Source organism: Orcinus orca, chromosome 1 (genome assembly GCF_937001465.1).
Source record: "Orcinus orca chromosome 1, mOrcOrc1.1, whole genome shotgun sequence".
NCBI lineage: Eukaryota > Metazoa > Chordata > Mammalia > Artiodactyla > Delphinidae > Orcinus > Orcinus orca.
The window spans coordinates 98,285,693-98,308,900 of NC_064559.1; the positions used below are offsets into that span (position 1 = coordinate 98,285,693).

Consider the following 23,208-nt stretch of genomic DNA (forward strand, 5'->3'; position numbering starts at 1 on the left):
CAAGGAGTCCAGAAACTTTCCTTTTTATCCCCTGGCCATTTTATCCATTTTTTTTTTAACATCTTTATTGGGGTATAATTGCTTTACAATGGTGTGTTAGTTTCTGCTTTATAACAAAGTGAATCAGTTATACATATACATATGTTCCCATATCTCTTCCCTCTTGCGTCTCCCTCCCTCCCACCCTCCCTATCCCACCCCTCCAGGCTGTCACAAAGCACCGAGCCAATATCCCTGTGCCATGCGGCTGCTTCCCACTAGCTATCTATCTTACTACGTTTGTTAGTGTGTATATGTCCATGACTCTCTCTCGCCCCGTCACTGCTCACCCTTCCCCCTCCCCATAACCTCAAGTCCGTTCTCTAGGAGGTCTGCATCATTATTCCTGCCTTACCCCTAGGTTCTTCATGATATTTTTTTTTCTTAAATTCCATATATATATGTTAGCATACGGTATTTGTCTTTTTCTTTCTGACTTACTTCACTGTGTATGACAGACTCTAGGTCTATCCACCTCATTACAAATAGCTCAAATTCATTTCTTTTTATGGCTGAGTAATATTCCATTGTATATATGTGCCACATCTTCTTTATCCATTCATCCGCTGATGGGCACTTAGGTTGTTTCCATCTCCGGGCTATTGTAAATAGAGCTGCAATGAACATTTTGGTACATGACTCTTTTTGAATTTCGGTTTTCTCAGGGTATATGCCCAGTAGTGGGATTGCTGGGTCATATGGTAGTTCTATTTGTAGTTTTTTAAGGAACCTCCATACTGTTCTCCATAGTGGCTGAACCAATTCACATTCCCACCAGCAGTGCAAGAGTGTTCCCTTTTCTCCACACCCTCTCCAGCATTTATTGTTTCTAGATTTTTTGATGATGGCCATTCTGACTGGTGTGAGATGATATCTCATTGTAGTTTTGATTTGCCATTTTATCCATTTTTGTATAAAAAGCTTTGGGGTCCCCAGTGAGGGGTCAAGCCAAGGGACACAGGCCCTTTTGTCAATCTTAACTTCATTAATTGATCTCACTGTTGTCCCAAGTAAATGCTAGTCAGGTATCTCAGTGTAATTTTCTTCCAGCCTTTAAATTTTGTTTCAAAATAGGGGTTAATAGAGAGCACTTTAATGTTGGGGGGACTAATTGGGGGGTCCCTTTGGTCTATCCAACCCCAGGTAGTCAAAACTTGTTTTAATCCTATCAAAATCCATTTTATTTATCCCATTTCCTAATAATCATCTAAAGATTTCCATTCTGTTGGGATAAGTCCCTTTAAATTTTTCACTTCGTTGGGAAGAAGTCTCTTGACTTTCCCCTCAGTTTCTTCTTATTCTCCTGTTAATCAACCTAATTAACATTAATTAAGCTAATGTTTTTATTAGCATCTACAAGAACCATTGAAGGGAAGCTGAAACCACAAATAAGGCTTCCTAAAACAGTTTTTATTTGTTAGTGTTAAACTAAGGGAGGTTTTTTTTTGTTTTGTATTTTTGTTTTTTTGTTGTTTTTTTTTTTTGCAGTCCGCGGGCCTCTCACTGTTGTGGCCTCTCCCGTTGCGGAGCACAGGCTCTGGGCGCGCAGGCTCAGCGGCCATGGCTCACGGGCCCAGCCGCTCCGCGGCATGTGGGATCTTCCCGGACCGGGGCACGAACCCGCGTTCCCTGCATCGGCAGGCGGACTCTCAACCACTGCGCCACCAGGGAAGCCCTTAAACTAAGGGAGTTTTTAAGGTTACCTGTTTTACTTATGTATGTATATATATATATTTTGCATCTACGTTTTAATTTGGTATTTTCATAGGCACCAATAAAACAGCTGTTTAAAATGAGAGCTCTCTAAAAATTTAGCAATTTAGAAGTTTCTCCAATTTAAAGAATCCAATGTCTGGCCATTGATGAATAGTATCTTAATAGCAACTCAAACCAGTAAGACGCAGGAGGCAACCCCGCAAGACAGCGCAAAGAATGCAGCCTTCTTAAAATACAGAAAGTTTACTCCCCATAATAGTCTAAGAAACTAAAGGTCTTTTTTGTGCAGATAGACACAACAAAGGTTGAGATGACAAGGCCCCTTATGGGCTGGGACTCCTTATAACAAATTTTCCTGAGAGCTGGCATAGCCAGACAAGATGACTGCTTGGAATCCCAATCTATTCAGCTGGCTGCCAAACGTACACCATATGTGTACCTTCTGGATGGCAAAGACCAAGCTCTCGAAACACGGAATAAAATGCCTAAGAAGATCAGATATAACATTTACATCTCAAAAGCACAGGGAGAGAAATGCAAGTTCCTCCTAGAAGGGCTTTTGTTCCTTTAAGTTCAAAATTTTGAAAAGATGTTTTATCAAGCTGGCTTTCTTCTAATCATTTTTAGAATGTCAAAAGAACCCTATCTTGGCCATTTTAGGGCAAGATTTCCTTTAATTCCCAATTAAACAAGTATTCAATATTTGTAAGTATAAATTCCATATGTACATAAACATGGCTGGAGTGTTAGTTGGAGGCTGGCTTTCTGATGCCCTTCATTTTACCCAGACCAGAGGCTCAGTGTCTTTCAACTGAATAAATCCTTGTATCTTTTAACCAAGCTCCCCCAGTATCTTTAAACTGTCGTGGAGGTGATTTTGGAGAGGCAGAAGTGAGTGGTGGCATGATTCCCTGCCCAGGAATTGAACCCGGGTAGCCTGGATGAAAACCAGGAATCATAGCCACCACACCCCATGGCTCTTGCCCCCAGTGAAAAATGCATTTCTCATGGAGGTAAAAACTGTAAAAACAGGTACAAAGTTTATTATTAGAGACATAGCACAAGTGGGAGACAACAGAGAAACAGTTTGTTTAGCAAGGCAGAGATGCACGCCCCGAGAGAAAGGGTGTGGGCATCCTCCCTAAGGAGAAGAAGAGCGATAAAGAGGCAGTTAAGTCGTTTATATAGGGCAGTTCTTCCTGGTCTTTGTTTACCTTTGGCCAATTATCTGGCTTCTTTTTCCACACCTGACCTGCCCTAGGACCCTCCCCAACATGTGTGTGCAACTTTTTTCCAAGTTGGATTTCAGCCCAAAGGCCTATGGGGTGGCCTTAGCATCACATATTATGGGGTGGTGAGCCCTCCTTTTTGACCCTCAAGGAGACTTTCTGCCCATGTGCAATGTGTCCCTTGCCCCAAGAAGGGGAAATATGTGACCTCTTGACCCTTTACTCAAACAAGGTTTAGCCCCTCTCTGTTCCAGCCGTGACTTTTATCTTAAGGTGGCCCTGAGCAAGGGCAGCCAGGGAGGGGGACACACAGGATGCTGGAACCCAGCAGATCCTCTCCTGTTATTCAGCTGTACACACCCTACATGCATACACATGCACACACAAACACACTTGCACGCATGTACACATGAACAGAACTGAACACAGAGTGGAGACTCCCAGCCCGGGCGGCGTGTGGTTGGGCTTGTCAGATCACCCCTCAGCTTTTGAAGGTGTCCACAGGAGATGAAACCTGGCTATTTACACTGTCTCTGTCATTGCTTCCATTTCGGAGAGCAAACAGGAGACTGATTTTCAATGTCTAACCTGGAGGCCATCTATCTCCTGTCCCAGGAAATGCAAATGGGAGTCTAGCTGTAAGTGTCCAGCCCGAAGCCCATGTTTTCCTCCCTCATGAAATGTAAATGGGAGGCCAGTTGTAAATGTTTAACCTGGGGCCCATCTATCTCCTGGCTCAGGGGGAGGGGAGACAAATCCCATTATACACCACAAAATAGAACTAACTCAGGATCATCAACCAATAATTGGGAGATCCTACAAACAATAAATGCTGGAGAGGGTGTGGAGAAAAGGGAACCCTCTTGCACTGTTGGTGGGAATGTAAATTGATACAGCCACTATGGAGAACAGTATGGAGGTTCCTTAAAAAACTACAAATAGAACTACCATATGACCCAGCAATCCCACTACTGGGCATATACCCTGAGAAAACCATAATTCAAAAAGAGTCATGTACCAAAATGTTCATTGCAGATCTATTTACAATAGCCAGGGCATGGAAGCAACCTAAGTGTCCATCAACAGATGAATGGATAAAGAAGATGTGGCACATATATACAATGGAATATTACTCAGCCATAAAAAGGAACAAAACTGAGTTATTTGTAGTGAGGTGGGTGGACTTAGAGACTGTCATACAGAGTGAAGTAAGTCAGAAAGAGAAAAACAAATACCATATGCTAACACATATATATGGAATCTAAAAAAAAAAAGAAAAAAAATAGTCAGAAGAACTTAGGGGCAAGACGGGAATAAAGATGCAGACCTACTAGAGAATGGACGTGAGGATACGGGGAGGGGGAAGGGTAAGCTGGGACAAAGTGAGAGAGTGGCATGGACATATATACACTAGCAAACATAAAATAGATAGCTAGTGGGAAGCAGCCGCATAGCACAGGGAGATCAGCTCAGTGCTTTGTGACCACCTAGAGGGGTGGGATAAGGAGGGTGGGAGGGAGATGCAAGAGGGAAGAGATATGGGGACATATGGATATGTATAACTGATTCACTTTGTTATAAAGCAGAAACTAACACACCACTGTAAAGCAATTATACTCTAATAAAGATGTTAAAAAAAAAGAATATATGAAACATTATGCTGGGACTCTATAAAGCCATGGACATTATATCATGATTATATGTTTAAGTAGCTGAAAGTCATTTGTAGTCTTAATATGCATGGATGATATAATAAAGGACATGATGAACATGGGCCTTAAACCAAAATAATAATAATAATAATTGTGAGATCCGAGAACCAGGAGAGACTCACCCAAATTTGTCTAAACTCATGGAAGAGGCAAATGGGCACAAGAGGCTCTTGCTGATACCAAGGCTCCTGATCCTCAGGCAAAGGAGTGAAGTCTGCTCTGGGTCCCTTTGTGGTCACCGAAACTATTGACTGAAAGAAAACTGCACAATGTGAAATCTGAGTTAAGTTTTATTTGGGGAAATTATTGAAGACTATAGCCCAGAAGACAGCCTCTCAGATAGCTCTGAGGAACTGCTCTGAAGAGGTAAGGGAGGAGCCAGGATATATATAAACTTTTTGCTGGTAAAACATGTAGTCAAGCATCAAAAGATTACTGCTAATCACAAAGAAGAGAAATCTCACCGATTTTAGTGCTTTTCTCTGTATGGGAAGATGCAACAATCTGGGGTCATTTGAAACTTTCCCTTAGATATGCATCTTAACTGTCTAAGGGCCAATATATCCAAAGCCCAGAATGTTTCCTGTCTTTCTTCATCCTGAATTCCTCAGAGTACACTGTCTGTGGGCAACTACAATGGCTAATAGCTTGATCATTGTAGAACTGGAATGGCAGGCAACACTTTTTTCTTTACACAAGAGATGAAGAATGAGCAGAGCTGGGTCCCAGGAAAACCAAAGCCAACAGAGCAAACCAAGTACATTACCAAGTACATTACGTGATTCTTCAACCATTTCTTTTTCATCTCATAGGAAGCTTGGATGTTTCTTTCCACCAAACCCCTTCTAAATCCCTCACATAAACAATATTTTTCAAAATTCAGTTGAGTAAGGAAAGATCTACTGAGAAATATGACCCCGCTTCCTGAGACTTTAAGCCAGTATTTAGCCAGAGATTGAAAAAGTAGGAGGAACAGTACCCAAGTAATGAGGGGAGGAGAAACCATTTCTCCAAGGCCTTTTCTGTCTCTACATGGCTGAGTTCAGACTAGGGAAGACAGGGGGGAATGAACTATGAAGCTGCTATGTATTAAATAGCAAAGAGAAAAGTCAGGATTGTGGGTACAAGTCATTCATATTTATACAATAAACTATAGGCTATTCTTTTTTGTTTCTTTGTTTGGGGACTATGGGTATCATAGAATGGGGGCAAAGAAATGGGAAGGAAAAACCGAAGAAGTGGTTGTGGCTGGGTTGTTGGAACACTTCTCAAATTGCGTAAGTGAAAAGGTTTGAAAAACTTTACTCTGTGCTAACCTTTAAATCTTGGCTCCCTCACAGCTCCTGGAAGAGATCAATCAGGTTAGTTTTCCCTTTTCTCTGTTCCTCCTGGTCTCTGGGCATTGGTCCTCCCAGCCAGCACTGCCTGTACCCATAAATGAGGCCCGTGGTGATGTGCCAACATCAGTGGTATTGCTACTCCGAGGTCACACCTGTTGCATTAGTGGGTGAGCAGACCCTCCTCTGACTTCTCCAGTCTTCAGTTCTTTCCCTATTACCGAATGCCACAGTGTGGAGGGGAAGGAAATATTTGCAGAAGGAAAGGCAGAGGCAGGAGGCTGATATTGAGAGAAACTCAGATCTGATCTCCTCTATTCCCTAAGACCCCTCTGTATGTCCAAGCTGGTGCCACTATCAAAGAACATAGAAATATCTCCTATTCACAGTGGAAAATGCTAGAGCCAAATCTTTATACATCTCCAAAAGAAGCTCTTGTCACTACACTCTTTCAATTTCTGGTCCCATTGGTTAGTTGCAATTATATATACAAACATGATTATGCAAGCAGTCCGTGCCCCTTTGTTCAAATTTTTTATATCCTGTATCAATTACTGATTATACTCACCTTAGGCGGAGAGTAGAAAAATGTTGCCTTCCCCATAGACTCTCAAATTAAGCAAAGTTTAAAAGAATTGTAAGTGAAACAAATCTTGTTCATTAGATATTAATAACCAAGTAGGTACTGGTTTTTCAGAGTCTAGAAACTGCTTCTGAGGTATATACATCCCAGGCTGACTTTTACCTTGACAGGAAGGTATAGGACAAGAGCACTTCAGAATCAGCCCACCTTCAGAGGCCCTCACAGTGTTTGCCTAACTACGAATCATGTCTCCTGAACTTTTCTGAGCCCATACCAGGAACCTGAGACCTATCCCGCATGACACCTACCCACCCACTGCTACTAGGCAAAAAATGACAAAGAACAGATTCTGTCCCAGGCAGTTCCCCAAGTTGTGTCTGCTCCATTTCCAGCCCTGGTCCTAATAGGAATTAGCCCAGAAAAACTCCTAGTTGCAGCTGGGCCCTTCCTTATGCCCCACCCACCTCTCATTCACCTTTACCTGCCTTCGTCTTTCCATTTCCTATTCAGGAGTAACTCCAAAAGCTTTTCTTCTCCTCAATCCTCCATGGTCTACAAACTTCAAAAATGACAGAGTGACTCTTACATGCAGAGATTCCCTTTCTCCAGCCCAAGGAGACATATCTTGGTATCATAATGATCATTTGTTGGATAATAAATCTGAAGAGATCCAAATACACAAGACTGGATATTACAAATGCAAGACTCGAAGATCTTCTCCCAGTGACCCCGTACATATGGATTTTTTATCTGGTGAGGAAAGAAAGGAGGGAGTCTCTGAAATTAAACCACTGGGCAGCATGTCTAAGGGCTACGCTAATGCAGGGAGCCTAGGCAGGGCTGTAAACAGGCATGAGGATATTTGATGTATTGACCCCAGTGGGGAAAATAAGGAGATAGGACAGCAACAGAATGCTGCCTTGTCCATCCTCTCCATCCAGAGAAGTATTGGTAAGTATTGGTAAGAAGTATTGGTAAGTATTGGTAAGTATGGGGGAAGTCACCAGGAAAAAGGGACTTGGGTCTGAAGAAATGTATGGTATAAAACTTCTCTTTTAACAATATGTATGAGGATTTCTTAAGGATATTTTCTGGAAATTACTTCATTATCCTAGGACAAGGGAGAACTGGGTTTTGGGATCATGTGGAAATGTTGATGGAGGACAGTTGCAGGTATGTATAGGACTGCAGCTCTTTCTTCATGGGCAGAAATGAGAGTTTGAAGAAACAAGCATCAGGAAATAAATTGATTGCATTCCTCCACTCTTTGCAGACAGACTGATCATCCAGGCTCCACACCCTGTCTTTGAAGGAGATGATGTTGTTCTGAGATGCCAGGGGAAAGAAGCAACAAGTGAAACAGTTTTATACAAAAATAAAAAAGAAATTAGGAAGAGTTATATATCAAACTTCACACTAAATTCAGTCTCCAGGGACAATGGCAAATATCATTGTACTGCTTCTAGGAAAAGCTTTTGGGGAATGAAGAGAGACATTTCAAAACCTCTAACAATTCAAGTTCAAGGTAATGGATGCCCTCCTGTGGGTAATAGGACTTGGCAGGGAAACTGTGTGAGGATTTAGGGAGGGGCTCATCAGTGGGGATTTCATGAAAATCCTCCAGTCATGGGAGGGAGATGGGAAGTGGTTCCACCTACTTGGGTCTCTGTGTTCCGATAGCTGGTGCTGAAAGCACACGTGCATCTTTCCAGGAGCCCTGAGCCTCACTACCTTGGGAACTGTGTTTGTTCTTCTCTCTAGAGCTGTTTCCCCCTCCTGTGCTGACAGCCAGACCCTCCCAGCCCATAGAGGGGAGACCGGTGACTCTGAAATGTGAGACTTGGCTCCCTCCACAGCGGTCATACATTCAGCTTCAATTCTGCTTCTTCAGAGAAGAGCAGGCCTTGGGATCAGGCTGGAGCAGCTCCCCAGAGCTCAATTTACCTACCATGTGGAGTGAAGACTCAGGGTCTTACTGGTGCCAGGCAGAGACAGTGACTCACCATGTCAGGAAAAGAAGCTTGAGATCCCAGATACATGTGCAGAGTGAGTGTCTGTGGGGCTGCACTTCCAGAGTCAGAGCTGGGGAGAGGAGAGGAGAGCAATGACATTTCCTGCTCCCTAGGACACTGAACATAACAGAGAGGAGAATTTCAGCTGTCCTGGTATCCTTCTCTCTTCAGGTTCAACACTGGCCTAATGTCCCTAGAACATTCTCTTCCATCTAACTCAGTTAATAACAGTTATTGATCAGTTACAGGGTCCCCAACCCTGTGGGGGGGGCGGTTACAGAGACTTACAGGATATGTTCTCTCAAGAGTCAACAGATAGGGCTTCCCTGGTGGCACAGTGGTTGAGAGTCCGCCTGCCGATGCAGGGGACACGGGTTTGTGCCCCGGTCCAGGAAGATCCCACATGCCGTGGAGCGGCTGGGCCCGTGAGCCATGGCCGCTGAGCCTGCGCATCCGGAGCCTGTGCTCCACGACGGGAGAGGCCATAACAGTGAGAGGCCCGCGTAGCGCAAAAAAAAAAGTCAACAGACACAGATGACCACATGCAGTCTTTAGAGGTCCTTATGCTGCTTCCGTTTGTTGACCTAAACATATTCCAAAATAAAAGTGGAAGACAAACATGAACTGGAATAATCAGAAAAGAATGTGGGAAGATGGAGGTGAGACTGGAGGAGAGTCTTGAAGGATAGGAAAGGGGTTTGAATTTCAGGATAGAAGTAATATTCTCAGGGTTCACTCTTATTTTGTGATCCATCAGCGCACCAAAGATTCCTTAGATATAAATGTAAATAAAATGTGACTGCAGTCAGCATTAGGTTTAAGAAGATCAGGAGCCTAGTCCCCACATTCCCCAAGAATGGGAACTGTTGTATGTGGTAGGAGGGGTGTTTCTGCCTTTATAATAACATGCACAATTAATTCCTTATTGCCCACTTTGGACCCCTGCTTATTGTACCTGCTGCTATGGGCTTGTTCGTGACAGAACCAGCCTTCTCCTTGACCCTGAAGTTTCTGCCATGAGAACCCTCATGTGTCATCTTGTGTCCTCCCAGGAGTCCCTGTGTCTGATGTAAATCTAGAGATCCGGCCCCCCGAGGGGCAGCTGATTGAAGGAGAAAATCTGCTCCTTATCTGCTCAGTAGCCAAGGGTACAGGGACTGTCACATTCTCCTGGCACAGAGAGGGCACAGTGAGAAGTTTGGGAACAAAGACCCAGCGTTCCTTGTCGGCAGAGCTGCAGATACTCACTGTGAAGGAGCATGATGCTGGGAGATACTACTGTGCAGCTGACAACATTCACGGTCCCATCCTCAGTAAACTGATTAGAGTCACACTGAGAAGTAAGTTCCCGATTCCTTCTATTCAGCCTCGGTTCACAAGCCAGGGTTTAGGCTTTCTATCAGCCATGAGGCTCTTTGGAAGAAGGCAAAGGAACAGAGTTGTGAAGATTTAGAAGTTAACCAAGGAATGGCAAAGATGACAAAAGTTGAAGATATTTTACTTGTGGAGAGGACCGTAGTGATGAAAACAAAATTATCTAGGATTACTCTTCATGGTTCAAGAGATATATCTATATTTAAGTTTCTTGAGTGGGGTTATGAGTCTGTCACAGCATCAGAGTCCTCTGACAGTCTACTGTCTCTCTCAGTTCCAGTGTCTCGCCCTGTCCTCACTCTCAGGGCTCCTGGGGCCCAGGTTGTGGTGGGGGACATGATGGAGCTTCACTGTGAGGCCCGGAGAGGCTCTCCCCCGATCCTGTACCGATTTTATCATGATGGTGTCAGCCTGGGGAGCAGCTCAGTTCCCTCTGGAAGAGCATTCTTCAAATTCTCTCTGACTGCAGAACATTCTGGAAACTACTCCTGTGAGGCTGACAATGGCCTGGGGGTCCAGCTCAGTGACAGAGTGACTCTCAGTGTCACAGGTTAGTAGGGGTGCCTGCAGCAATTACAGCCCAGAATAGACTGTGTCTTCTCTTTTGGGCTACTTGCTGGTGTGACATTCCAGCAGACTCCCCACTTTTTCTTCCTCTACCTGAGAGTCCTGGGATTCTTTCTTCTGACTCTACATTCAGGAACTTAGGCCATTCCTAATGGTTTTTCTGCATTTATCAAGATGGTCATATGATTTTTATTTTTTATTTTATTGATGTGATGTACCATGTTGATTGATTTGCAAATGTTGAACTACTCTTGCATACATGGAGTAAATCCCACGTGATCATGGTGTATGATCCTTTTAAAGTACTGTTGTATTCGGTTTGTTAATATTCTGTTGAGGATTTTTGCATCTATGTTACCTGAGATATTGGCCTGTAATTTTCTTTTTTGTGTGTTGTCTTTGGTTTTGGTATCAGGGTGATGTTAGCCTTATAAAATAAGTTAGGAAGTATTCCCTTCTCTTCAGGTTTTTTGAATATTTTGAGAAAGATAGGATTTACAGCACCTTTGAATGTTTGGTAGAATTCACCTGTGAAGTTATCTGGTCCTGTACTTTTATTCTTGGGAGGTTTTTGATTTCTATTTCAGTCTCTTTCCTAGTGATTGGTCATTCAGATTTTATTTTTTTATGATTCAGTCTCAGAAGGTTGTGTGATTCTAAGAATTTGCCCATTTATTCTAGGTTGCTCAATTTGTTGGCATATAACTGTCCACAATATTCTTGTATAATCCTTTGTATTTCTGGGCATTCATTGTTATAGCTCCTCTTTCATTTCTGATTTTATTTATCAGAGCCTTCTCTCATTTTTCTTAGTGAGTCTAGCTAAAGGTTTGGCAATTTTGTCCATCTTTTAAAAGAATCAGGTCTTAGTTTTTATCAATATTTTCTATTTTCTTTTTAGTGTATATTTCATTTCTCTTTGACTCTTTATCATTTCCTTCCTCCTACTGACTTTTGGCTTCATTTGTTCTTCTTTTTCTAGCTCCTTTATGTGCAAAGTTAAATTTTGATATGTCATATTTTCATTTTCATTTGTCTTCAGGTATTTTTTCAATTCACCTTTGATTTCTTGTTTGACCCAATAGTTGTTTAGCAGCTTGTTGTTTAGTCGCCACATATTTGTGATTTTCCAGCTTTCTTCTTGTGGTTGATCTCTAGTTTCATACCATTGTGAACAGGCAAGATGGTTGATATGATTTCAGTCTTCTTAAATTCATTGAGACTTGTTTTGTATTCCAACATATGGTCTATTCTTGAGAAAGTTTCATGAGCACTTAAGAAGTATGTGTATTTTACTGCATTTGGATGGAATGCTCTGTATAAATTTATCAAGTCCATCTGGTCTAATGTATCTTTTAAGGCTGCTGTTTCCTTGTTGACTTTCTTTCTGTACGATCTATCCATTAATAGTGGGGTGTTACAGTTCCCTACTATTATTGTGTTGCTGTCAATTTCTCCCTTTAGGTCTGTTAATAATTGCTTTGTATATTTTGGTGCTCCTATGTTACGTGCATATATATTTATCACTATTACGTCTTCTTGATGAATTGTCCCCTTTATTACAATTAATGTCCATTTTTGTCCTTTGTTATCTTTTTTGGCTTGAGGTCTATTTCTTCTGATATGAGCATGGCTATACCCACTTTTTTTTTTTTTTTTGGCTGCCATATGCATGGAGTATCATCTTCCATCCTTTCACTATGAGCCTATGTTTGTCTTTAAAGGTAATGTGAGTTTCTTGGAGACAGCATAGAATTGGGTCTTATTTTTTACTCCATCTAGCCACTCTATGTCTTTTGATTGGTGAATTCAACCCATTTACATTTAAGGTTATTATTGATAAAGAAGAATTTAGTATTGTTTTACCTTTCATTTTCAGGTTGCTCTATATCTCCATTTTTTTCTTCCCCTTAAGTTTCTGCCTGCCATTTTGGTTTTGTGGTTTTTTATGATATTTTTCTCAGTTTCCCTTTTTTCATGTTTTGTATCTCTGTTCTAGACTTATATTTTGTGGTTACACTGAGGTTTGCATAAGACCTTTCCTAGATAAAATAGTCTGTTTTCTGCTGATAGAATCTTATCCTCATTTACCTATATGGGTTCCATCCTTTTCCTCTTCCCCTTTTATGTTTTTATTGTCTCAAATTATCTCTTTTTGTATTGTGAGTTTTATACCAAATTGAAGTAGCTATAGTTATTTTTCTGGCTTCCCTCCTTTTACCTTTATGCTATAATAAAGTGTTTAAAACCTATTCTGATAAAGAGCTGCAATTTTCTGATTCTGTCTATTTCAGTTTCCTCAAAGTTTTGTATACTTTTGCCTTTTTGTTTTTTGTAGAAGAGCTTCTTTCAACAATTCTTGTAAGCTGAACCAGTGTTGATGTATTCCCTCAGCTTTCATTCATATGGGAAAGTCTTTGTTTCTCCTTCATATCTGAATAATAACTTTTCTGGAAAAAATATTCTTGGGTGACACTTTTTATCTCTCAGTATTTTGAGAATGTCATTCCATACCCTCTTGTCCTGTAGAATTTCTGTTGAGAAACCTGATGATAGGCTCATGGAGATTCTTTTGTAGGTTACCATCCTTTTTTCCCCCAGGCTGCCTTAAAATTCTTTCTTTGTGATTGACTTTTGACAATTTTAATATAACATGTCTTGTAAAAGGTATTTTTGCATTGAAGTAATTAAGTGTTCTCTTAGCTTCATGGATTTGTATATCCAGTTTCTTTCCTAGGTTTGGGAAGTTCTCAGCTATTATTTATTTAAATATACTCTCTGTTCGCCTCTCCCTGTTCTCTCCTGGGACACCCCTTATACTAATGTTGCCTTTCCTAAAAGAGTCAGATAGCTCTTGGAGAATTCCCTCATTTTTAAATTATCTTATTTATCTCTCCTCTTATACTTGTATCATGTCTAGATTTCTATCTTGAGATTGCTAATTCTCTCTTTCATATAGTCTGATCTATTTCTAGTGCTTTCCAAGGCATTCTTCTCAACATTTATTCAGTTCTTCAATTCCAGAATTCCTGTTTGGCTCTTTTTTAGAGTTTTAATATCTCTGGTAAAGTATTTCTTTTGTTCACTAATATTATTTCTGAGCTCATTAATCTGGCTTTCTGAGTGTTCTTGTAGCTTGTTGAGTTTCTGAATGACAACTATTTTGACTTTCTTTGAATTCTTTCTCAGTTAGACCACAATATTTCATGACTGTAAGTTTGAATTCTTTCTCAGTTAGATCACAATATTTCATGACTGTAAGTTTGGTTTCTGGAGAATTGCCAGTTTCTTTTTGTGGTACAGTGTTACTATGATTCTTCATGGTACTTGATGGGTGGTTTCTCTGCTGGTACACTTGACTGGTGACAGTTAGAAATCAGAGACCTTTCTTTTGTTTTCCAGTAGGTGGTGGTATGGCATAAGTTTTTGGTTTCTCTTACCCAAGCTGCCTCTGGCTATGTTTGAGAGTAGTCACTTTCCATCCTCCCCTCTCTCTATAAGAAGTGTGGCTCTATTATCACTTCCTGTGCCTCCGGAGTTACTGCTGCTTTGCTCCTGAAGTGTTGCTGTTATCATCACCTGGTACCCCAGGATGGTGGGCTGTTCTCTCGTGTCTGGGATCCCTTGAGTCATAGGCTCCACCAATGCAGGCAAAGCAAGGGGGTAGGGTGGGAGCTAGGGTCAGGCTGGCACCTATACCCTTTCTGATGTCATAAGGTTTGTGGACTCTGCCGTTGTGGGTTGAGGGGCAGGGGCTGGCGTCATGGGGCACTCATTAAAAAAATGAGTAAAGGACTTGAATAGACATTTCTCCAAAGAAGACATATAAATGGCTATTAGATACATGAAAAAAATGCTCAACATCACTCATTATTAGGGAAATGCAAACCAAAACTACAATGAAATACCACCTCATACTCATTAGGATGGGTACTATAAAAATAATAGAAAATAACAAGTGTTGGCTAGGATGTGGAGAAATTGGAATCCTTGTGTAATGTTGGTAGGAATGTAAAATGATGAAATCATTATTGAGAACACTATGGAGGCTCCTCAGAAAATTAAAAATAGAGCTACCATATGATACAGAAATTCCACTTCTGGGTATACATCCCCCAACGCTGAAAATATATTCTCAAAAAGATATTTGTACACACGTGTACAGAGCAACATTATTCATAATAGCTAAAACATGGAAACAACCCAGTCCGTTTATCTGTTGATAACCCAATATCCATTATCAATAGATAAATGGATAAGCAAAGTGTGGTATGCACATAATATGAAATATTACTCAGACTTAAAAAGAAAGAAAATTATGCTACAACCTGGATGAATCTTGAGGTCATTATGCTAAGTGAAACAAACCAGTCAATAAAAGACAAATATTGTATGATCCCACTTATATAAGATGTTTAGGTTAGTCAAAATCATAGAAACAGAAAGTAGCCTGGTGCTTGTCAGGGGGTGGGGAAATGGAGTATAGGGAGTTATTGTTTAACGGGTATAGATTTCACTTTTACAAGGTAAAAAGTTATGGAGATGGATGGTGGTATTGGTTTCACAATGTCATGAAATTATTTAATACCACTTAACTGTACACTTAAAAAGTTTATGATGGAAAATGTTAAGTTTTGAGCATTTTACAGCAATAAAAATTGGATAAAAATATATGAGGTGGGGGCTTCCCTGGTGGCGCAGTGGTTGAGAGTCCGCCTGCCAATGCAGGGGACGCGGGTTCGTGCCCCGGTCCGGGAAGATCCCACATGCCGCGGAGCGGCTGCGCCTGTGAGCCATGGCCGCTGAGCCTGCGCGTCCGGAGCCTGTGCTCCGCGACGGGAGAGGCCACAGCGGTGAGAGGCCCGCGTACCGCAAAAAAAAAAAAAAAAAAAAAAAAATATATATATATATATATATATATATGAGGTGGTGACATGGGTGGAAAGGCACACTGAGATGTGCAAAGAATGTATAAAGCCTTACCCCTGAGACCCTTCACATTTGGCCCAGGTCACTATATATTGTAAAGGATGTACAGAAGGGTGAATTATTCCCATTCAATGGATTGTCTCCATGCTCCCTCCCCTTTAGCCAATCTCAGATGCAAAGCAAAGCTTAAGATCCTTACCAAACTTCTCTTGCCAATGAAGCACACAGCTTATATCTAAAGCACTGCACACAGATTGGCTCATCCAGGTTCCCTCACAACTTAGCAGAATCAGCAATCTCACAGTTCACATTTCACATTAATTAATTATTGATTAATAATTCCATATATTAATTAAAAACATAGTGATTTTCTGTTTTTCCTGGCTGTCCTATTTCTATAATCACAAAGTAAAATGGAAATCATGTTGTTATTGCTGTGTCTGGATATTTTGGGGCCAATATGGATCAATTTTGTCATCCACTCATTCACGAATTGTTGATGAACTATTACATGCCAAGACAAAGTTCCAGCAGCCGGAAATACAAAAATGAACAAACAGATAAGTCCTCATCCTTATGAAACTTACATTCTATTAGAGGAGTCAGATATACAACAATGATAGATGATAGATAGATAAATAAGAGAGAGATACATAGATACATAGATTGATAGATGTTAGTGTTAATGCTATGCAGAAAAATAAAGCAAGGTAACTGGGTAAAAGGTAATGAGGTCCTACTTCAGATAGGTGTGGAAGTCTAGGTTTAAAGCTAAGTCTCAGGAGTCAATCAATGATATGGAGAAACAAACCTTGCTTTTAGTTATTATTTCTATCAGTAATAGTAGCTAACATTTATCGAGCATTTTACATACATGATTCTTATTACCATAGCTTGTGATATAATTATTATTAGCTCCATTTTACGAAGGAATAAACTGAGACTTGGAGCTAGTAAAAAGTTTTTAAAACATCAAGATCACAGGGCTAATAAAGAGCAGAGATGGGATTTAAACTCAGGTTTTCCTGAATCCCAGGTCTATGTTCCTACTACTAAACTAAACTAAATATTTCCTTTATTAGCTTATCTTGTACACATACTTAATTAAAGCTGCTCATGAACTATGTTGCTTCCCTCAGTTCCAGTGTCTCATCCTATCTTCACCTTCCACCCTGCTGGGGCCCAGGCTATGGTGGGAGATGTGTTAGAGCTTCGCTGTGAGGCCCAAAGAGGCTCTCCCCCGATCCTGTACTGGTTTTATCACAAGAATGTCACCCTGGGGAGCATCTCGGACCCCTTTGGAGGAGGAGCATCCTTCAACCTCACTCTGATGGCAGAGCATTCTGGGAACTTCTTTTGTGGGGCTGACAATGGCCTGGGGGTCCAGCGCAGTGAGATGGTGACACTCAGCGTCACAGGTGGGTTGGTGGTACCTGGGCTATAGGTTACATTTATAAGCAATAAAATATTTCTCCAATAGACTGTAGAAATTCTCCCAGTGTCAAAGAGTTATTAACATGAAAACAAGGCTTGAAGCTTCTGGAGACTGGTACTGATTTCATGGGGGTGGGGGAGGGAAAAGGAATACATTTTAATGTTAGATTCTGGCAATCACTCTCATGTGCTATTATTTTGAAAATTACGAATTATACTGTAAATGATTCAAATTGAGAAATCAGAACCTGGCAAAAACCTGTCCTGATATATAGCTAGCCCCCACATACATGTTTTTTGTCTAGATAAAAAAATATTTGGCCCTGAACTCAAGTATAGGTCTCTTTACTTAGGGCCTTCCAGTAACAAAATAACGCTTATCACCGAGGGGGTCACTGCAGGACTGCTAAGCATCCTTGGCCTTGCTGCTACTGCTGCTCTGGTGTGTTACTTCAGGACCCAAAGGAATTCAGGTGAGTGACTATATCTTACTCTTTGATGTTGTGACTTTTGCCATTGCTGTAATAACTTGGACTTGTGTAGTACATCCTATAAAGGTCAATTATTCCTTTCCAAATACTAAGCCCTCAGTTCTAATCACTGCCACTCTGTGGCAGTGACAAAAAGGTATAACAAATTTCTTAATGAAGTTACTACTCCATGTGTTTAATTTGAGATTTAAATCAGAGAACAGAGTTTAGCTTCCATTTAAAAATTAGAAAGTTAAGTATTTACTGTTCCAACCCCAGTCCAAAGCTTACTGAAAACAAAAAGAAGGAAAAACAAAGTCCTCCACTTGTAACAACAACAAAAATAGACAATAGCCATAAGTACAAACCATAAACTCTGAGATATATTTGAAAAACATATAAAGACAGTGATATTTATTAGTAGATAAAATTAATAGATATTCTGAGAATGAAATTAAAATTTTAATTTCTGATTGTTGCTAGTATATAGAAATTCAGTTGATTTTTGTACATTGATCTCATATCCTGCAACCTTGCTAAACACACTTATTAATTCTAGTATTAGTTTTGTAGATTCCATCAGATTTTTCTGCATAGATGGTCAAGTCATCTGGGAATAAAGATAATTTTACTCCTTACTTTCCAATCTGGATTCCTTTTATTTCTTTTTCTTGCCTTAATGGACTGGCTAGAACCTCCTGTACAATGTTGAATAGAAGTGTTGAGAATAGACCTACTTGTCTTGTTCTTGAACTTAAAGGGGGGAAAGTGTTTGGACTTTCACCACTGCATATGATAATATTGGCTGTGGATTTCTTGTAGCTGCTGTTTATTAGGCTGAAGAACTCCCTACTAATTGTAATTTGCTGACAGTTTTTTTTTTTTTTTTTTGCGGTACGCGGGCCTCTCACTGTTGTGGCCTCTCCCGTTGCGGAGCACAGGCTCCGGACGCGCAGGCTCAGCGGCCATGGCTCACGGGCCCAGCCGCTGCGCGGCATGTGGGATCCTCCCGGACCGGGACACGAACCCATGTCCCCTGCATCGGCAGGCGGACTCTCAACCACTGCGCCACCAGGGAAGCCCTGCTGACAGTTTTTACAGAAGAAATGACAAATGTTTTTTCTACATTGATTGAGATGATCATATGATTTTATTTTCTAGTCTAGTGATACAGATTTTGGATTTTGAATGTTGAACTGGCTTTGCATTTCTGGGGTCAAACTCACTTGCTTATAATTTTTGAATTTGATTTGCTAAAATCTTTAAGAATGTTTGCACCTATGTTCATAAGGGATATTGATTTGGTAGTTTTATTTTCTTGTCATTTCTTTTTCTGGCTTGATGTCTAGGTAATATCCACTTAGTTATCACTTCCAGAATTCTTCATTCCTTTTTGTATATACATACATCCATATGGTATCATTCTCTCTCAGTTTGAAGGACTTCTTTTTAACATTTCTTGTACTATGGGTTTGTTTGTGAACTTGATTGACAGTGTTGCTGAAGTCTTCTATATCCTTTCTGATTTTCTTTTTACTTGATCTATCAGTTATTGAGAGAAGGGTATTGAAATCTTCAACAATATTTGTAAATGTTTCCATTTCTTCTTGCAATTCTATCACATGTGCTTCATGTATTTTGAAACTTTATTATTAGGTGCACAAATATTTATCATTGTTATGTGTTTTTGATGAAATGACCACATTATCCTTATGACCTTTTTATTCCTGTAGCATCATTTACTCTGAAATATTCTTTGATATTAATATATTAATATAAATAATGTTAGCATGATATTTCTTTTTTCTACCCTTTTAACTTATTTGTGCCTCTATTTTTTTTTTTTTTTTTGCGGTACGCGGTTCCACTCACTGTTGTGGCCTCTCCCGTTGTGGAGCACAGGCTCCAGATGCGCAGGCTCAGCCGCCATGGCTCATGGGCCCAGCCGTTCCGCAGCATGTGGGATCTTCCCAGACCAGAGCACGAACCCGTGTCTCCTGCATCGGCAGGCAGACTCTCAACCACTGCGCCACCAGGGAAGCCCTGTGCCTCTATATTTAAAGTGTATTTTTATAGATAGCATATAGTTAACTTGGATTTTTTTATCTAATATGGCAGTCTCTACCCTTTAATTTTAAAAATTTAGACCATTTAGATTAATGTGATTATTGATAGGGTTAGGTCCCTAAATCTATTATTTTGCTATTTGTTTTCTATTTGTCTCATCTGTTCTTTGTTTTCCATTTCCTTTTTTTTTCTACCCTCATTTGGACCACTTGAGTATTTTTTATGATTCCATTTTATTTCCTTTTTTGGCTTATTATTTATATAACTCATTGCTTTGTTATTTTAGTGGTTGTTTTAGAGTGTATGGTATACATATCTAACTTATCACAGTCTACTTACAAGTGACATTATATCACTTCATGTATAACATAAGAATCTTACCATTGTGTACACCATTTCTCCCCTGCCTGTTACATTGTTATTAATTTTGTAAACAATTATCTTTTAAAGAAGTTTACATATAATTTTAAAATATTATACATTTACTCATAAAGTTACCACTTCCAATGTTCTTCATTCCTTTTTGTATATCCATATGTTCATCTGGTATCATTTTCTTTCCACCTAAAAGATTTCTTTTAACATTTCTTGTAGTATGGGTCTGCTGGTGGTGAATTATTTCAGCTTCTGTATGTCTGTAAAAGTCTCTGTTTTGCATTCATTTGTGAAATATATTTTTAGTGGCATAGAATTCTGGGTTGAAAATTTTGTTTTCTTTCAATATTTTAAAGATGCTGTACTGTCTTCCTGTGTGCATGGTTTCTAACAAGAAATCTGCCATAATCCTTGTCTTTGTCTTATGTGATTGCTTTTATTTTTCTCTCTGAATGTTTTTTCATGGATCAGAAATCTTTGGGTGCATAGACTGTTTTATTCAGTGCTTTGAGTGCTTATAAGGTTTCAAGACTTTATATCTGGAATTACTAATCCTTTACTTTCTGTCTTTCTCTGTGGTGTAACATGAACTCTCTTTTTCTGTCAGACCAAATGGTTCTGTTTTCCTTTTTCAGGGCTCATATTGAAAATCAAGCAAATAAACAAATAATTGGGTCTCAATTTAATGAAGGCTTTACATACTTTCCTTAACGATAGTGGTTAAGCATTGTCTTCTGACTTCCACTTTCAGGTCAATCAATGAGCATCCATCCTTCCTCTTCTTTGTATAAAAAATGGCATCATCATTTTATGACTGATATTTAAAGCTACTTAATAGTTTCTTAAATAATATTACATATACAATTATGTGTGCAGCACTAACCCTGATAGTACTCATCATAAAATCTGTCATTCATGTAGAGTCTATAATATGCAATTTTATAGTGTCTAATTCTCTCAGTTTTTCAGTATGTACATTTCACTTCAATTAAACCAATATCATTATAACCATATTAAAGATGAAGAAATGAAGATTTGGAGAAGTTAGAAACCTTTCCAAATTCATGTGTATCTACTAAGAGTCAGAGTTAGGTCTTAACTGGGGTCTCCCTAGCCCTTGAGTCCATATACTCTCCATTACATCTTGGTGACTTGTAAAAGGCTGGTTGTACCTCCTACTTTAAAAATTACTTTTCTATCTCATTACCTATCTGGATGTCATTTATTAATCAGTAACATACTAGAAGTGCAGACATTAGAACCTCAGTATTGCAGTTGATAATATTAAAAAAACAGGTTGCTCAGTCAGTACAACACCAAATAACACAAGGGAAGGAAAGATTACCAGTCATTATTTAATGTGATCCATGAGGGCAGAAACCCAGGAGATTCTGTCCTCTGTATCTAAGGGAAATGTTTTTTTAAATAGCAAACTCAACTAAGGAATTCTGACAGTGTCAATCAGAGGGTCTCTGCCTTTCACATCTCAAAATCTTGTCTACTGTACTTCCCTCATAGCAAAGTCTTCCTTCTCATTATTGACCAGTCTTCTCAGGGAAGAGCTCAGCCCTTTCAAATTCATCTAAAAGTGAAGGACTCTGCTCCTTAAGCCTGAGTGTTTCCTCCAAGTTACCTAAGGGAGTGATATATTTATTAACTCTGTAACTGCTTAGAATTAAATTCCAGTAATGTAACTCTCCAAACTCCAGTCTCCTTAGCTGTATAATGGTCATAATAATAGTATATACCTTTTAGGTGCTATGAGACAATCTATGTAAACTGCTTAGCACAGTGCCTGGCCCATATATCTTTAGTGAATACTAGCTTATATTATAAATAGCCACCTTCTGGGTCTGTTTTCCTTTATGCAGATGAAGAGATAATCTGACTCTCAGATGCATCCTGGAACTTAGTTAACCTGCTTACAAGTAAGGGTATTAGTTGTTGATTGATATGGTTACAATGGCCCTGAGGAGAGAGATACAGGCCAGGATCACGCTTACACACCTCTAGTTTAACTCAGGACACCTGGTTCCCAAAGATGGGGTTTGTAGGCATTAATCAGTCATTTTCCATGAGAGGTAAGGCTGAATATGTTTACTTTGGGAAATAACTTGTGTCCTCTAAGACCAGTGAGACAGATATAGAGCCACAGATAAGTAGGCAAAGGGCAGAGATGGGAAACTGGGAGGAGGCTGTACTGGGCAGGCCAGAAAAATTTCAATATTTATGTGTTGATGGAAAGCTGGCATATTTTCAAGGCTGATGGAGTAGGCTTCCAAATTAGGTTTACATGTAGTCACCTATTAAAAAATTGTCAACTTGTTTTTCTTTTGGTCCTCATAGTACATAGTTTAATTTGTTCAGTTGTTTAACAAATCTTTACTAAATATTTTTAACCTTCTAGGCACTGGAAATAGAAAAATAATTAAGACAAGTTTTGCGCCCTCAAGTAACACACCTTTTCACGAAGGAGAGAGTTAGAGGCAAACACAGAAATAGATAATTAAAATACAATATAGTAATTTTAATATTGCAGGGTTCTATGTGCATGGATATAGGTCACTTAATCCAGCCTGTTGGCATCAGGGAAAGCTCTGGAGGAGGAAAGATAAATTGGTATTAGCCAGGTGAAAGCGAAGGAAAGAAGGGGTATGGAGAAAACAATATGCACCCAATGTTGTTGAAATGGATTTGCAAGGTCAGAGATAAAGAAAGGTCTGGGCTTATTCTGGTAGTCCTATTGAGTCATACTTGTGTAACAAGTATTAATTTTAACCCCCCTCTAGGCCTCAGTCTCCTTGTCTCTACCTCATAGGACTGCAGTGAGAATAGAGAAGTGGGAGTATGGGAAGCACTTGATCTAGAGTTAAATATTAAGTTGTCTCTCTTCTGCTACTTCGTCACAACTACTTAGAGTTCATGCTGCTATTACTGATTGAATGATTGAGAATAAGTGTGATTCTGTGCAAATGTCTCTCCAGACCCCACCTTCTTTATCTATAACATGACATAAAGGGTGGAGCCGGATGTTCTCAAAGATTTGCCATAGCTGAAATCTAGGATGAATTTGATTTCTGGGAAAGGATATTCTAACATAGAGCACATTGTCCACAGAGATCACTTATCATCAATGTTCCTTTTTTCGTTTTTCAGGAGGACTTTCCACCACTGGAACACCTAGGTGAGGTCTCTGCTTCTTGTGCTGTCAGCATTTTCATTTTATTTATGCTCACAAGATAGAACATGGAATTATGTACATTAAAAATATTTTACTCATTTCCTATTAAAATTTCAAATTCTTATGAAATAAAAAATGTGATTAAGAAGGCCACTTTCGATCATAGTTGTGAATAATACTCAC

The 23,208-nt window shown here is 39.7% G+C and overlaps 1 protein-coding gene across 6 annotated transcripts in view; it reads left to right on the forward strand.

The window, feature by feature from the left end:
- FCRL3 (Fc receptor like 3) overlaps positions 1 to 23,208 on the forward strand; it is a 42,447-nt gene that overhangs the window by 13,239 nt on the left and 6,000 nt on the right. For 2 of the 6 annotated variants that reach the window (XM_033414653.2, XM_033414654.2), the window contains exons 2-10: positions 6,037 to 6,203; positions 7,127 to 7,369; positions 7,890 to 8,141; positions 8,378 to 8,662; positions 9,681 to 9,968; positions 10,277 to 10,552; positions 16,638 to 16,916; positions 17,286 to 17,405; positions 23,001 to 23,028. In XM_033414653.2, coding sequence (XP_033270544.1) covers positions 6,134 to 6,203; positions 7,127 to 7,369; positions 7,890 to 8,141; positions 8,378 to 8,662; positions 9,681 to 9,968; positions 10,277 to 10,552; positions 16,638 to 16,916; positions 17,286 to 17,405; positions 23,001 to 23,028 — 1,841 coding nt within the window. In that variant the 5' untranslated portion in view covers positions 6,037 to 6,133. Of the gene's footprint in view, positions 1 to 4,618; positions 6,204 to 7,126; positions 7,370 to 7,889; positions 8,142 to 8,377; positions 8,663 to 9,680; positions 9,969 to 10,276; positions 10,553 to 16,637; positions 16,917 to 17,285; positions 17,406 to 23,000; positions 23,029 to 23,208 lie in introns of those variants that run through there. The other 4 variants (XM_012538537.3, XM_033414657.2, XM_049694421.1 and 1 more) reach the window with 4 other exon arrangements.